The 16,229-nt window shown below is 37.6% G+C and overlaps 1 protein-coding gene across 1 annotated transcript; it reads right to left on the minus strand.

Moving 5' to 3' along the window:
- Nucleotides 1-11,676: 11,676 nt before the first annotated feature.
- On the minus strand, nt 11,677-15,358 carry LOC104956785 (protease-associated domain-containing protein 1). The gene is made up of 5 exons (XM_010784319.1): nt 15,150-15,358; nt 14,195-14,295; nt 13,966-14,075; nt 12,727-12,894; nt 11,677-12,456 (listed from the first exon to the last, which is right to left on the minus strand). Exons 1-5 carry the CDS (start codon nt 15,223-15,225, stop codon nt 12,336-12,338), a joined length of 576 nt encoding a protein of 191 aa, XP_010782621.1. The 5' UTR covers nt 15,226-15,358; the 3' UTR covers nt 11,677-12,335.
- Nucleotides 15,359-16,229: the final 871 nt, after the last annotated feature.

Below are 16,229 nucleotides of genomic sequence, written 5' to 3' on the forward strand. Positions count from 1 at the left end.
TTTCCTCCTTGTGTATTGTCTGGTCCCTCTCTCTGTGTTTTTCCTCCCTGTCATTAGTTTGTAACGTTAGGGACCCAAAATAGTGTCACTACAAAGTACTGCCAATCGAATCCAAATTGCCTGAAACGTGCTCCTAATTGTTTTTTGGGTGGTCAATTTTGGCCTCAACACTTAGTGAATTTTTCGGATTTATGTGGGATATATCTCCCCCCCACCACCACACACAGACTACACACCCCCTCCCCTACAGAGTACCCCCCTCCCTCCCCCATCAAGAAAAAAAAGAAAAGGCAAACCGCATAGATTCAACATTGATTCAATGTTGGCATTTCAATCATTAAATTCGACCACAATACAACGTTGATTCAATGACATCTTTTCAACATTTAAGGTTGATCCACCATCAATCTTCAACCTTAACCAAAAATCAACATTTTTGACCATAATTCAACATTGATTTAACATCTTTTGCTATCTGGGTGACTACTGCCAAGAGCAGAGAAAAGTCTATGAGAATCATAGTGGAGACATGGTGCATAGCTCTCTCTAGTGGCTGAAATATGAATTGACTTAGTCGAATATGGTAGGATGAAAGCTCTAACAGATCGTACTGTATGATTCAATGACTAAAAAGTGGACAGACTTTAATGTAACCCAGCAATAGCAGATGAAATGATAATACAATCGAATGGTCATCACAGACGATGTTTGATCAATAGTTTATGAGAACATTTGTATTAAACATTTTACAATGTGAACCTGGACTAAAAGTGTCTGTTATGGTTTGTGTTCATGTTTTTGTAATGTTATGCGTTGGTTATGTTTTTATGATTTAACACTTAAGACTCATTTGGAGGAAGACCCTGCCATGACCCTTTGTGAACAACTGGAAATAGGGTTACGAATAGTAAATCAGGCATTTTTGGGAACAGAATGACTTTGAATTGCAACTGTCTCATAAAAAGGAGGCCTAAAAGGATTTAGACTATCCTGCAGTGTCAAGAGAAAATTTGAGTTTCTCAAAACACAAATTAATTTATGTTTAAATAATAAAGGGCCAGTTATCTTGTCTTATTTCCAGCTGCAAAGCACATAATGAAATACTTCAAATCGAGGTAAACGTTAAATACTTTAAAACCAGGACAAAATCAAACACTTTTAGCAATTAAATGCTTTTTTTAAAAACAACAATACAATAAACAAAACACAATATTCCTTTCATGACCCAGGACAACATCATCTGATCTTTGACCTTTAATGCCATAATACGAAAAATTGGAATACATCGGATGACAACCTTATATCTAAGTCTTTATTGACCTGATGTGACTGGTTCCATCATAAAGAGCTTTACAGTTATATAGTAGGTTACATAGACTGTTCCATTTGTGAGCTGCTCTCACGTGTCTGGCATGGCAAGTACAGCACGTTTTGTTTCCTGAAGACCAAGCTTAATTCAGAAACCATCTAAGAAAATACTCTGAAGAGGTAGAATTTGGGAGAGCTAATCAAACACAAATGATAAAAGTAGATCCTTGAACACAAAGACTTTAGAATTAAAGGACATTGTGTTGTGGAAACCAAATGAAGCAAAACAAGAGACTGCTGATCATTTTGGATTTACCATAAACAAACCCTCCTGAGGCTCCTCTGATCAGGCCTCATTTATTCTTTCCGTCTGACATGTGTCTGAAGTGTTAACATGTCACATCTGCCCTTTAGAGACTATAATGTTTGCTATATGAAAATCAATCATCTATAAATACAAAGGAAAGCTGGTCTTCTGGCGAGGTGCCAGGATGCCCCTTAACGCCACCATCCCTCTGTCGGTGGATTTCGACACTCCGGAGGACTTCCTCATCTTCATCTTCCATATTCTGTTCGCCACAAGCGCCGTGCTGGTGGCCGGTTCGGTGGTGATCGGGATATCCTCCACCCGGTCTCTGCGGCGCCAGAACCGCTTCATATTCATGCTGAACACGAGCATCAGTGACACTCTGACCGGTTTCTCGGTTTACTACCTCGGCCTCTTCGACGTCCAGGAGGGCTATCCCTCGAGGAACGGGACGTGCTACATTTTGCCCTCATTTCTCGGTGTCAATGTGTTAACCTTCCTCTTTGCTCAGTTTGACCGCTACTTCGCGGTGTGCCATCCTTTCTTTTACAACCGTTTCATAACGAGGGCTTTTGTGTTTGGAATTTGTGCGTTCTGTTGGATTTACACATACTCCATCCTCACCGTGCAGAACATGGTGCCTATATCAGAGGCGGCCAAAATAAACGCGTTTGGTGTAATGACTCTTCAGATTATAGTTCTCATTAAAGTGTTGATGACTATTAAATTGTACATCATAGCCAGACACCAGTTGGCGAGAGAGGTGCCCAGTGCGGAGAGAGACAGCAAAAGGGAGTCGTTACGCATCATTGTGTTTGTGGTTATTTGCTTCTTGGCTCTGTGGTGTCCATCCTTTGTCAATATAATTGTTAGACAGTTGACCAGGAAAGGTATGAGGTTTAGGAATGAAGCCACTAACCTGTTTGCTATCCTGGCACGGCTGAACGCACTGGTAACCCCGGCTGTGTACATATGGGGGAGCCCGGCGCTGCGGGAGGCCGTGTGGATGGAGGTGTGGCGGAGGCTGTGTACCTGCCGGAGGCTCAGGTGAGATTCGGTCTGTGAACACTGTTAGATTTCAAATGTCAGTATTTATGTGTAATGCGTGTGTTACGCAACGTTTTTAATCATATGAGTTTTTTGTTTTTGTTTTTCCAATGTTGTGTGTGAATAACAAATATTGTGTGAGAAAATAACAGAAACTCTCTCTTTCTCTCCTCTGTTTTTCAGAATTGGCTTTAACGTTAATGACGAACAAATGATGTGGCATCATAAGGAGATTGGATAAGTGTTCAAACCACGCGTCTGAAGTGGACATGACACGTGCACGTAATCACTTTTGAATTAATGTGAGTCCTCAATCATCGCGTTTTGAAAATGACTGAAAATTAATCCACTTGAGAGATCTTTATATTAAAGATGAACGTTGGAGTAGCTTATAGCACCTGTTTTGGGGGATAGGTGAAGAGAATGTAGAGATCCCTCGCATTTCTGGAGGATAAACAATTACAGTTTGGGGCTTAAACCCCAAATTCTTCATTTGGAAACTAGTTTTTTCAACATGAAACTCACCTGTGATACTTAAAAAAAAACGCTTTCAACTGAGTAAAATTAAAGTTATATTTAGAAAACACGTGTTGTACAATCTGACTAATGTTTTACGCTTATTTCAAAATCTGTGTAATCTGTGTCTTTATTTTCTGGAAAACTCGTGTTCGTGCAGATGCTCACGCGGCAGGTTATGGGAGATTGTTGTTATCTCTACTTTTAATTTAAACTGTTTAATTCGTTGTTGTTTTGACCATGCATCTTTCCTATTCAAGAGTATAATGTTTCTTTTTTTTAAAGAAACATTATACTCGCTTAATTACATATAATTCTAATTATATATGTCATTACAGACCATGTCAACGTTTAAGGTGAATTAATCTCGAGTTGTTTAGATGTTTAATAGGCCTGATGCTCATTGATACCGATTGATACCCAGATATGTTATCAATTTGGTACAGAGGCATTTTAAGCAGCGCAATTGCAGTGAAGTTGATTAAAAAATGTAAATGGAATTTCAAGCACATTAAACTGTTTAACTGACTCAGTCTTCCCTTAAGGGAAGTTAGTAGCTTCCCTGTCTTTTGCAATAGTGTATTTGTAATGTCTACAGGTGTGTATGTTTGCCCATGTGCTGATAGGAGCTGTGTGGGTTACTCGCGGTAGATTATGCTTTACTCCTAATGTTTGAACTGCAGTGGCGGATATAGGCGATACATTGTAAAATGTTGTCGGTTTATTCTCATGTTCCGTACAGTTTTGGTATTTCTCATGATTGCATAGCTGCAATTGGGCCAACATATTCAATCACAATCTGTGATTAAAAGGGGTTAAGTTGCACTCTAACCTGGTACATTCAGTAATTGGACTTATCACATTTAAATCATGCAATTAAAGTTTCAGATTATTGCGTAAGTACAAAGACTTGGTGTTTTTTGCTGACAAAATGATATTACTGTGGTGATAGAATAACATCAATGTAAAGCTTACTGGGTGATTATAAAACGCTATTAACTGTGACAGAGGACATCTCCACAACTGCTGCTAGCCGCAGGTTAAGGTCCCCGGTCAGCTCCCTTTTGTTGTTTTAAATCCTTCATTTTGAATGTTTTCAGGCAATTACATCGGTTTATTAAGAGGTTTAAGCCTTTCCTTTCATTTAGGGAGGCCTCGTGGAAAACTGTGTTGAGCAGTCTGCTGCTGCTCCCAAATAGTTGGCTGCAGGGAAAACATATACTTGATTTGGATTTTGGAGTGTTTCAACTTCATTTGCTCCATTTCAACAGATTACATAACCATTTATATTGAAACTACATTAAAAATGTTTATGAAACGTCAAATATTGATTGCTAATACTGCTATTGGAGTTCAAACAGCAAAAAGATTTTAAAAACAGTGAAAAGCTATAGGCCCTGCAGATATCTTAGTTTTCATGCTCCTTGTTTTGTGTGTTTTTTTTTGTTCAATCCATGTTTAACTAAAACATTTTTATTTACTTCTACTTATCAGCATCATCAAACACGTTTCGGCGGAATTATTGCCTTGAATAGTTTTTTTTATGAAACGATAATATATAACATGTCTGTCAAGTATAGCAACGTGTTGATACAGATTCGGTTAAAGGCACAACTTTTATTACAAAAAATGTATAATACAATATCTGTTTGCTGAACAGTAGCATGTTTTTAAGTTTGGCTTGTTTGCGGTTGGATAGATGTTTCACAGAAAGGCGTTGCCTTTACACATATATTAATCGAGGCATATTGACTGTACAACTCTAACCACAAACTGGAAAACATGGTGTTACATACAAATATTTCTAGTAGACATAGGTTTTGTAAAAATTGACAAGTCGCAAATAATAATATAATTAATACCACTCTTTTGTTCCTGCTAGTATCGAGTCAGAAAGTCTCCACTATTTTTAAAGGGACGTTGAGAGGATGCTTTGAAAGGTTTGTTTGAGAAAAACAAAGCATGAATCCATGTATTTGTATTTCCGGGATCTTGGTGATTTTTAAAGATATACATATCCAGTTTAGTGAGACACTATATGCTTTGATGTGATTTTGGAGATTGAATTCTTGATTTGTAAAATAAACAATTCCTCACAAAAAAAGGTCTGAGTTTACACAAGCAGTTGAGGACCTCAAGGAAAATTAAAAATAAATCTTAATCAAGGAAGACTATTGCAAAACAATGCCTCCATTTCAATTCAATTTTCAATCTTGGGACCTTTTAAATGTACCAATAAACAAAATGTTAACATACCCCTGTCTTGAGAACGGCTTACCAAGGCAGATCAATGCGATTGTTTCTTTAATAAGTGTCAAATGGGATCTAGAAAACTTTACAATTAATGTAGCAACCTCTGATTGTATAGTTGCAGTTGAATTTTTGTGGAGAGGCAACACAATACAGATGTAGCAGATACACATGCTGGCTCCAAAATTATTATTATTTTCATTTAAATGTTGTATATCTAAAGAAATTAAACTAAACAAAGAATCTGCCTTGCTTTTTATGTCATTCAGTAATATTATGGCAAGCATGTTAGGCTTCTAAAGTTGCTAGACTATAAGGGTTGCTACAGTTTTTACCTCTTGATGCTCGTGGCAAAGTTTTTAAGCTAGACCAATTCATATAACAGTCCGACCTCATTTTAGGCCACAACCAAAATTATTACAAAGTAAACATTGATTGCAGATTGTTCACGTGTACCTCACAAAGTGGCCACATGTTTGGGTATTTTTATTTAAAAGAAATTGACATGACATGCAGCAGTGGGGGCACCAACATTTCTGTTGATAAATATTTGGATGGTTGAATCGAATAATTACAAAGTAGCCTACCATTTGTGTATATTTTACATAATTATGGAGTGGGCATCCTCTGTATCAATACACTGTTACATATACAATGCATTGTGTCAAAAATATCCCTTAAACCTACGCAAATGTTTAAAAAAAAAACACGTTAAAGGCTCAGCCTTACCTAATCTCCCTTTTAGTAATAAAAGGGAGATTAGGTAACGTCCCGTGGGGTAATTGTTCGGCCGACGCCTTAATAATCAGCTTTAAAAGGATGTTACAAATTAAAGAGCATGTTTGGAACAATGCCCCCCTCCAACACCACAGACGCTGAAGGAGTAGGTGTACCTCTCTCAGTGAACTTTGACAGTCCTTTGGATTATGCCATTTTTATTTTTCAATTTATCTTTGCAACAACTGCTGTTCTGGTACCAGGACATTTAGTCATCACCATATTGTCCACCAAAGCTCTCCACCTCCAGAACAGGTTCATTTTCATGCTGAACACCAGTATTTGTGACACGCTGGTGGGGTGTTCAGTGTATTATCTCGGTCTGTTTGATGTGCAGGAAGGATTTCCTTCGAGAAATGGCAGTTATAATATGTTACCTTCTCTTCTTGGGGTAAACTTAATGACGTTTTTATTTGCACAGTTTGACCGCTATTTTGCTGTTTGCCACCCATATTTGTACACGCGCTTCATAACCCGACGGGTGGTAATCTCTGTAAATGCATGCTGTTGGATTCATGTTTATTTTCAGACCATCATTTTACTGTTCTTGCCACTATCCAGAGCGATACAGATGTATGTTTTCGGAATTGTCAGCTTACAAATCATAGTGCTCACCAAAGTGATCATGACTATCAAACTGTATGTTGTTGCCAGGTACCAGCTGGCAAGAGACCCCCCCAGCGCAGAGAGAGAAAACAACAAGGAATCATTAAGAATCATCATCTTTGTTGTCATTATCTTTTTACTGTTGTGGGGTCCCTCTTTTGTTAATATAGTCCTCAGACTGCTGTTAGGAGGGGGGCTGATATTTAGGAACGAGGCCACCAATGTTTTTGCAATTATGGCTCGTCTGAACGCTGTGTGCACTCCAGCCGTGTACCTGTGGGGCAGCCCGGCTCTCAGGCAGGCCACGGTGAAGCATGTGTGGGGCAGAGTGTGCCCGAGCTGCAGGAAACGGTAAAAGGAAACATGCGGCCTATAACTGCAATAGGCCTACATTTTCTATTCCATTCCCTCCACAGCAGACCTGCAAAGAGCAGAGTTGAGCTCCTCCTGTGATCAACCCGGTCTCACAGTCTACGTACAAATGACACGACTTTGCAAAGGCGTGCAATAGATACGCAGAAGTCCGATTTTGCATGCATATGATACGCTGATATTGCACCTCAAACATTAAAACAAAGAGCTCTGTGGCTTCAGGGTTGATCGCCGTTCCAATGACAGTTTTAATGTTTGCGGTGCAATAAACGACACAGCAGTTTATTGGGTTATGGTTAGGGTTAGGGTTAAATAAATGGCAAAGATATGTAGAAAATAAACGCATTTAAGATACGTTCATAACAAACGTAACGTGGGAGAAAATTGTTGAAAAAAAACGTATTTGACATACATTCATAACAAACGTAACGTGGGAGTAGATCATATGCACTCAAAATCGGACTTCTGCGTATCTATTGGACGCCTTTGCAAAGTCGTGTCATTTGTACGCAGACTGAAGAGAGTGGGCTGCCTGTACACATGTGTTAACCAAGGATTCCGTCAGCAAGGATTCAGAGATACTGTAGGCTATAATATGACTTGAGGGGACGGGAAAAAATAGAATTTTATTTTAACAATAATTGTATTCGCCATGAGTATGTTGTGATAGGTTGTTCTGATTTTGAAATGCACTTTGCTCGTCTGATAGGATTTGCATGCTTTATTTAGGCCGCTCTTCTGTTTACTTTTACAGTTGAATAAGTCATTTAATTCTTTCTGAATAATTGATAATATGTTCGTTTCAGACTGTAGGCTATGACTTTTTGTTTAAATTCTTAATAAAAATGCTATTTCGCCGTAGCCTACATTATCTGTTTTGGCTGTTAATGGGCAGGTCCCATGGTCTTTAGAGTTTTGTTAATAGGCTACTATATGGTTTAAAACCAATGGAATGTGACATTAATTTTCGGTTTGGTTAATTATTATTATTATTATATATTTCAATGAACTAGTTATTTGAAATAAATGTTTTATATGTCCCGATAGAAATGGTGTTTTCCAACAAATGTGGATTTAAAGAAGTAAGAAACATTAGGCAGAGAAGATGTTGGGCAGCTTGTAGCAAGAATAATTACTTTTCTGCCAGATTTCACTTTTTCATATGTAGTGTCAAACAGCTATAAAAGCCACAATTCAAAAACAATTACATAATTAAAAACATTTAAAAAAAAACTCAACTGTCTCTCTTAATGCTTCCGACTCTTTTCCATTTACGAATACATACTGAATGTTTTCTTAAGTCTTAAATTAAGCACTGTTTATACACTATACTGAAACAGTGAGTCCATAACCATATCAGCGAAGGGTTGAAGGCATTATGTGCCTCGTGCTGTGACGGATGCCAGGCCGATAGTTACGAGCTCATTGTGGACAGCTGGTGGAGTTGTATCTAATAACACATAAATAAGCGTCAAAGTGAAATTAAATCAAAGTTTGAGAGAAAGGAAGTTAGAGAACTTATGAATATATTTACTGTTAGTGTTATACTGTGTTTTCTTTATTAAAAAATAACTTCAAATCTGAATTGTATTCTATAGCGTGTTTTTTCCCTTCTGGTTTCGTGTTTGAACTTATTTTTATTGTAATATCATGTTTGTATTTTCAGATGCACACATACTATATGTTAATATCGTGAAGCACTTTGGTGAACAGGCTGGTTAAAGGATTATATAAATTCAACAAGGATGAAAGATGAAGACGTATCAATTACATCACAACACATGTCGATTAAAAGCATAGCCATAGCTGCATGTGAAAAAAGCTTCAAAGTTAAAATACATTGATTGTTTTTTTGTTTTTTTAAAGAAGACATTACAGTGTCAGTGTCGCAAGAGAGTATGGCTGCTGACTTCACGTTGTAATTCTTGCATAAAAAGGCTAGCCTTCAGAAACATTTGCGCATAAAGATGCTCCCCGCCAACATCACAGACTCAGGAGGAGTTCCTCTATCGGTGGACTTCAAAAGTCCTCAGGACTATGTCATCTTTATTTTCCAGATCGTATTTGCAACGGTAACTGTTCTGGTAGCCGGATCTGTAGTCATCACCATATTGGCCACATCGGCGCTCCGCCTCCAGAACAGGTTTATTTTCATGCTGAACACCAGTATTTGTGACACGCTTGTTGGAGTCTCCGTGTATTATCTCGGTCTGTTTGATGTTCAGGAGGGATACCCGCCTAGGAATGGAACTTATAATATTTTACCTTCACTTCTAGGGGTCAATATTCTGACGTTTTTGTTCGCACAGTTTGACCGCTATTTTGCTGTGTGCCACCCATTCATCTATGGTCGCTTTGTTACAAGACAGTTTGTGATAGGCATTAACATCTACTGCTGGGTTTACAATTCGGCTCACTTGTTGGCCAGGAATTTGCTGCCATCTTCCAAAGCAATGCAGATGTACGTAATCAGCATAGTACTCTTTCAGCTGATTTTGGTCACCAAAGTGGCCATGACTATCAAACTGTATGTGGTTGCCAGAGTCCAGCTCGCCAGAGACCCTCCCAGCGCCGAAAAAGAGAGCAAGAAGGAATCATTACGAATCATCATCTTTGTTGTCATAACTTTCTTAGTGTTGTGGTGCCCCTCTTTTGTTAATATAATCATCAGATTTATAGGAGTAGGGGGTCTGACGTTTAGGAACGAGGCCACTAACCTGTTCGCCATCATGGCTCGTTTCAACGCAGTGTGCACTCCGTCCGTGTACATCTGGGGTAGCCCGGCACTGAGGGAAGCCATGGTGAAGACCGTGTGGGGCAGAGTGTGCCCGAGATGCAAAAGGAGGTAACACTGGGGGCAACTGCATAGGCCTACAGCATGTTCAACAAATGTATACATGTGATATTTTTATATGTTGCTCTTCTAACTGTCTTTAACTCCTTTTTCAGAGTCGGCTCCATTCACGGGAAGGGAGATTCCAAAAACACATGGGAGTAACAGGATCCCGAGGATTCCCCTATTCTAATCAACTGTGACACTTTCTCCATCTCTCTCCCTCCCATTGATTTTGAACCACACAGCCATGCAAAGTTTAAATGCAAAACAGTTTTCTGAAATGTTTCTATCATTGTGCCTTATAGGTAATCTCAATGTTTCATCTGCATTAGCTGTTGACTCATTGACAGTGATCTTACGGACAAACCGTGACGTTCCTCCTATTAAATAATAGAATAGTGTCGCTGAGTGATATGCAAAGTTTTATTTGTACCTTGTCTATCTGCAGTATCGCTATCCATGATGGGTGGTGCTGATCAGCATATTTCTTTAAAAGGTGTGAGCGCACACGTCTTTCAATATAATCTTTGTAGTGGCTTGTTTGGCACGTATATTGTGCATTATAGTTTGGCTGGTTGTAGTGTTGGCTCTGTTATACATTAACTACACATGCGTTGAGTAGTTATTAACAGTGTGTGGCGGCAGGTTGATAAACGGGATTAACCCGTGTTGGGAATATTTGGATAAGGTCTTTTTCTCTACTGAAGTTGAGGTGGTCATAAATCTATGTTTACCATTTAATAAGGAAGTGAAAGATTAATATGCCACTATTTAAAATGTTATAAACCAAATCAACTGTAAATCTTTAATAATTGATATCTTCTAAGCCATGTATTTCAATTAATAATTTGCTGTATGCCCCTTTTTAACAAAACATAAATGATCAACAAGACTTAAAGATATAATACAATTTTAAATGATAGATAATTTCTACAGCTTAAATGCTAGGTGAAAGACACATGTACAGACGCTAATACACTTCTCTGATATGAGTTTAAACTGAAAATACCCAATCAAAAATAAATACAATATTTTTCATATTCTTTTAATATATAACTGAAAAATAAAACCTAAATGAAAACATTTATCCTCTAAAAAATGCTACCTTTTAAAAAAGGCAAATTAAAGCACACTACAGCAAAAATAAACAAGATATTTAAATGTGTCTGAACACAAGCAGGAAGACTGGAGGTGCAATAAGAGCAAGATATTTACTGATAATAAAGAACATAGTTGCAAATCTAATACATTGTAAATCCAGTGGGTTTAATGTTAAAATTCTTTAATCTGTAAACTATCGGCACAAAACTACTGTAAATTGGTTTAATAACTTAATACAATTATATTTGAGGTTTAATTATACAATGTACTCAATTTACACAAGCTACTTTAATACTGATAAGGGCTATTAAAGAGTATACAGTGAAATATAATACAGCAGCATGTAAATGTTATCGATTGATAAGGAAGAGCGATTCTTTTCCATCCTAAAACATGACACAAGACAGGAAGAGGTGGCCTGGAGCTCTGCAGCGAGACGCTATTTAAGATGGAAAATGTAGTCCACGTAAGACAAAGTGACAAATACTGTGCTTCGCTGGGCGTTAAAAACACTGGCCTAAAGATTCATCTGTTCGGGGACAAACATATCTTTACATTTTTTTTTTTTGTTGCAAAAAGTCATACTGATCACAGTCATCATTTTCACAAAAGTTAATTCGTCCTACCTCACGTTTTCTATCTTTACTTTCTATACACTTGTTTACCAAAAACAATATAGTGTAAAACCTTTGAATACAAATTTCTCCTTTCTGCATCAGGAGTAATACAAACGTCAGTCGAGGTACAAAGGTAAGCAGGGGAGCTTTTAGTAGTCAGAGTGCTTCAGGGATGTAAGGACAGAAAATGTGTTTGTTTTATAAAGTTGTATAGATTTTTACTTCAGAAAGACAATACATTATATGAGGCAGCAAAAGATACATTTTGTATAACACAGTTTAAATTCATGCAAATAAGCAGGAATTTATTTTAAATGTTTGCATTAAGATGACATTGCTGGTTTGCTGGTTTTGCATTGTGTAGTAAAGTTCAACATGCCGTGAGGCCTGCTTGTTGTTGACTTTGGCTGTGTGTTTGAGTGTGAGATAATCATGTATAAATACGGTCATTTAAACAGGTTCACCTCTAGTGTGTGTGTGGTTTTGTTTAACAACCACCAAATTATTTCCCTGTGCAACTGTGAGTTGATTCACAACTGATAGGATACACACCAAATGTTTATTGGGTGGGGGAGGGCATGAAGTTGTGCGTCATGTTCTACCACAGTGTCCATGGGGGCTGCTTGAGTGGAAACGAAGCCAGAGAGGAAACATTGACAGGAATGGAAATGACAGCCCACGGCATTGCATGTCTCTGAAGAGATCGTCTGATCATCATTCTGAAATAAATGAGAAAGAGAAAACATGTTTGATGTCCGGAAATGTGCATTAATGATAACAGATTTCATTATTGATAAACTCAAATTAGAGCAAAATAAGAGTAAATAAATGTTTGTGTGTCTGCATCTTTCTTAGATGGACAGGTTGTAGGATATGCACATCCAGAATAACTCTAATAATACCTGGCAAAGATCTCGGTTTGATCAACACATAAAATAGCTTGGAGCTTTAAGTACAATTCTTAAGTCTGATTCCTAAATGCGTCTCACCCATCACGCCCCAGCAGGAATAGAGCAGGTATGCTTGGTTTAGCTGTGCTTCCATCAGTGATCATGTCCAGGTACTGACTGTCATTGTCCACCGCATTATCAGCAATCAGAACGGCTTTGCCTCCTGCTTCCTCCACATGTCGGGCTTTTTGCACAAAGGAGCAACCTCTGGAGAGCACATAAGAACAGACAAAGAAATGTGAGCAACAATTTGAAAATGTTCCCGCCAACACATCCTGTAAAATTATGTTTGGTCACATATTTATTTATTTATATATATAGCAGCTGGTTGCCCATAGCAATTAGACACTCTCCTAACACTTACAAATAGATGTGTCTGCTAATTAACACACAAATCATGTTTCTGTGGTCTCCCAGCAGCATCCAATTCGTAAATAACTCAGTGTGGAAATGGGGATGTGCAGTAGGGTCTAAAAGATCTAGCAACCCTTAAATGTCATGGTTTTTCAGTTCATATTGTTTGTTTGAGACACAGCAGTTTCCACTTTTTCAAAAACATGTATGTAAAAACCTAGGTCCAACACACATTTAAAATGTCATGAGCAACCAAACAGGTTCATATCAAAAGTATTTGAATCCATAATCAAGTAAAAGTCTTTTTATTTGCCAGTTATTTGAACACATTGAATTTGCTTGACATGAATCTGACTCTGAACCCCTCTGCTGACATTATAGGGAACTAATCATTAATATAATTATTATCTCTGTTTCTACAAATTAAACACTGTTTAAGTGTGTTATGTCAGTTTAAAGAATAAAAATGTTATTGCACAACCATATAAACATATTTTTGTGCACGTTAGGAATGCAGACTGGTGGCTGACGAGGCCAGACAAAGACTCTTATGCGCCTGCACTACGGGGACAAAGATGTAGAAGCCTGAAGGTTATATTCTGCTGTATGAGCCAGACGAGCACTATTGAAATTAACATTATACGTCAAATGTGTGAAATAAATATAATGGCTTGAAAAAAAGCATGTCTTCTTAATGCAAAACTGTCCTCACAAGGCTGTGATAGGACAGTCAATAACGACACCACATCTAAACTTATAACAACTGCTTGGCCATCCACTCAACCCCTTTTCATTTCAGGCCATGTCTTCAATTTTCAAAGGATTGATGCAAACTTACAATTCCAGTTTACCACATATCCAAAGTGTTCCAGACTCAATGGCTTATACAAGTGAAGCTATTGTTGCTTATGAATGTGCACGTACCCTCTCTCCACCAGGACTACTTGTCCCTGTATGATTTCTCTGTCCTCCAGCTCTGAACAGCCATCTGCTGGGTCTGCTGGCACCAGGAAAATCTTATCATATGAGTACGTCTAGGGACAAAATGAGAGAAAAGGAATGTGATGGTAAGTGATTGGTGAACACATGCGTCTGATGCTTGACAACCCTTTGACCAACATGTGAAATTATACAAACAACAACAACAACTCACAAAATCTCCTCCAAAGTCTTTAGCAGGTGCTGCACTGAAGATGTACCCTATCTCCTCTGGACTGATGACCCGGAAATAAAGCAGTTCATTGATCCCAAGACCTAGGGTACAAAAAAGGAAATTTAACAGGACCAACATTAAACAACACGCAGTGACATTATTTTTAGGTTTTTGGTTTTGTGAAGAGGTGTGAAGTAACTAAATACATTTATTCAAGTACCATTTTGAGATACTTGTACTTTACTTGAGTATTTTATGCTACGTTGTACTTACTTAAAAAGGACTATTTAAACCTAGAGTAAATTCATCTACCCTGCGGTATACGAAGTCATTAAAACTATCTGCACCTTTACCAGCTTTGATAAACACTTGAATGTTTCAATAATTATAATCAAACGATATAATATATATTATTCTGAAACGTTCCAATTTGCATAATAATTACTACTTACTTTTGTATTGTTACTAGAGTACAATTTTGAATGCAGGCCTTTTACTTTTAACAGAGTAGTCCTACACTCTGTTACTTCTACTTTAACTTAAGTACAAGATCTGAGTACTTCTCCCAGCTCTGGTTTTGGTCCTAAATTGAAACCCTGTAGTTAAGAGCAAGTGCTAAGATCATATACTGTATGGCTAAGATGTGAGCTAACCGTCCTATGAGAAAGAAGACGCCACCATAGAGTCAATGTCTGTCCAATATCTATTATACACTTCCACGGTCAGCGTTAGTTATAATGGCAGACATGTGAATAACTGCATCACCAGTAACATTACGAGGTCAGAGTTGCAGAAGCAGGCACATATGAGATGATAATTCACTGAGAAAATACAGAAGTACAGACGAAAGCCTTAAAAAGCTTCTGAAACCCTCGAGCTAACATGACAGTTACACTGATACGTTAGCTAAATTTGCGGTTTACTAGCATTACATGCTCCCCCGCCCCTTACTTACCTGAAATGCTATTGAACTGTATGAAAACACTCCAGAGGTATAAAAGGAAAGCCGTCTTCCAAACAACCTTTGCCATGTTCAAGGCATTTGTAGAGATAGTTAACGTTAAATAAAACAGACGTGTAGCTTTATAATTGAGATCGCTGTTTGTCCATACTGTGTGCTAGCTGTCGTTCTGTGAATGAACAACAGACCAGCAGGTTAAAGGAACCACTTCCGCGCTTTTTTAATGCGCATGCGTACATCGCAAAGGCGGATCAACCTGCGAGGTGGTCGCGGGGCAAAACCAAACTGTTTGGCCCCTTTAGCTGACCCCCCACCCCTCTTCCTAAATTGTTTTATTTACAACTCTCTGTGCACTGTGTATCCAACATATTTATATTCTAGAGCAGAATATTTACTTTACTTCCAGCCAAGGACACCTTACAAGATAGATAACATAATGTGAACCCGCTCATGGAAAAACATTATATATTTTTACAATATGGATTATTTAGATTAGTTTAGATTAACTTCATTGATCCCAATTTGAGAAATGTTTTCGTCACATCAGCATGTTATCAAAGCATTGCAAATAATGGGAAATGAAAAAGAGAAGAAAATAAACCATAATAAAATAGTGACTTCTCAAAAATAAAAGAGAACTAAAAAGTAAAATAAATTCATATTAACAGTGAAAGACTCAAATCTCGGCCAATTACAGAACACAATTTTAATTGAAAAGTATGTTTTATTATTTTTATAACATAGATAAACTTTCAAGCACTTGTTGTGTCATATTCCAATAGACAAAAATGTAATAATCATATTACCATTTACCCAGATTTGCTTTTCAAAAGATTTTGGAAATCTCAGAATTGGTAAGAATGGTTTGCGTTTATATTCACTTGTTAGGTTTTCATACAAATGGAATGCAAGATTGAAAAAACATATGATACTAATTGTTCCCCAGTAAAGCAATACATTTATATTTTTAGTTTTCCAGCTGCTAAAAAAATACTCTGCACTATAATAATAACCATGAACCCTTAATACAAAGAAGAATTTCATGAAAATGAAATAAAATAAAGACTGAATGAA

This window comes from Notothenia coriiceps, unplaced genomic scaffold (genome assembly GCF_000735185.1).
Source record: "Notothenia coriiceps isolate Sejong01 unplaced genomic scaffold, NC01 NC01_scaffold00026375, whole genome shotgun sequence".
NCBI lineage: Eukaryota > Metazoa > Chordata > Actinopteri > Perciformes > Nototheniidae > Notothenia > Notothenia coriiceps.

Coding starts and splice junctions, on each gene's coding strand:
- LOC104956785 (XM_010784319.1), bottom strand. CDS start 15,225: ATGGCAAAGGTTGTTTGGAAGACGGCTTTCCTTTTATACCTCTGGAGT. Junction 14,296..15,149: donor ACAGTTCAATAGCATTTCAG/GTAAGTAAGGGG, acceptor TTTGTACCCTAG/GTCTTGGGATCAATGAACTG. Junction 14,076..14,194: donor AAGACTTTGGAGGAGATTTT/GTGAGTTGTTGT, acceptor TTTTGTCCCTAG/ACGTACTCATATGATAAGAT.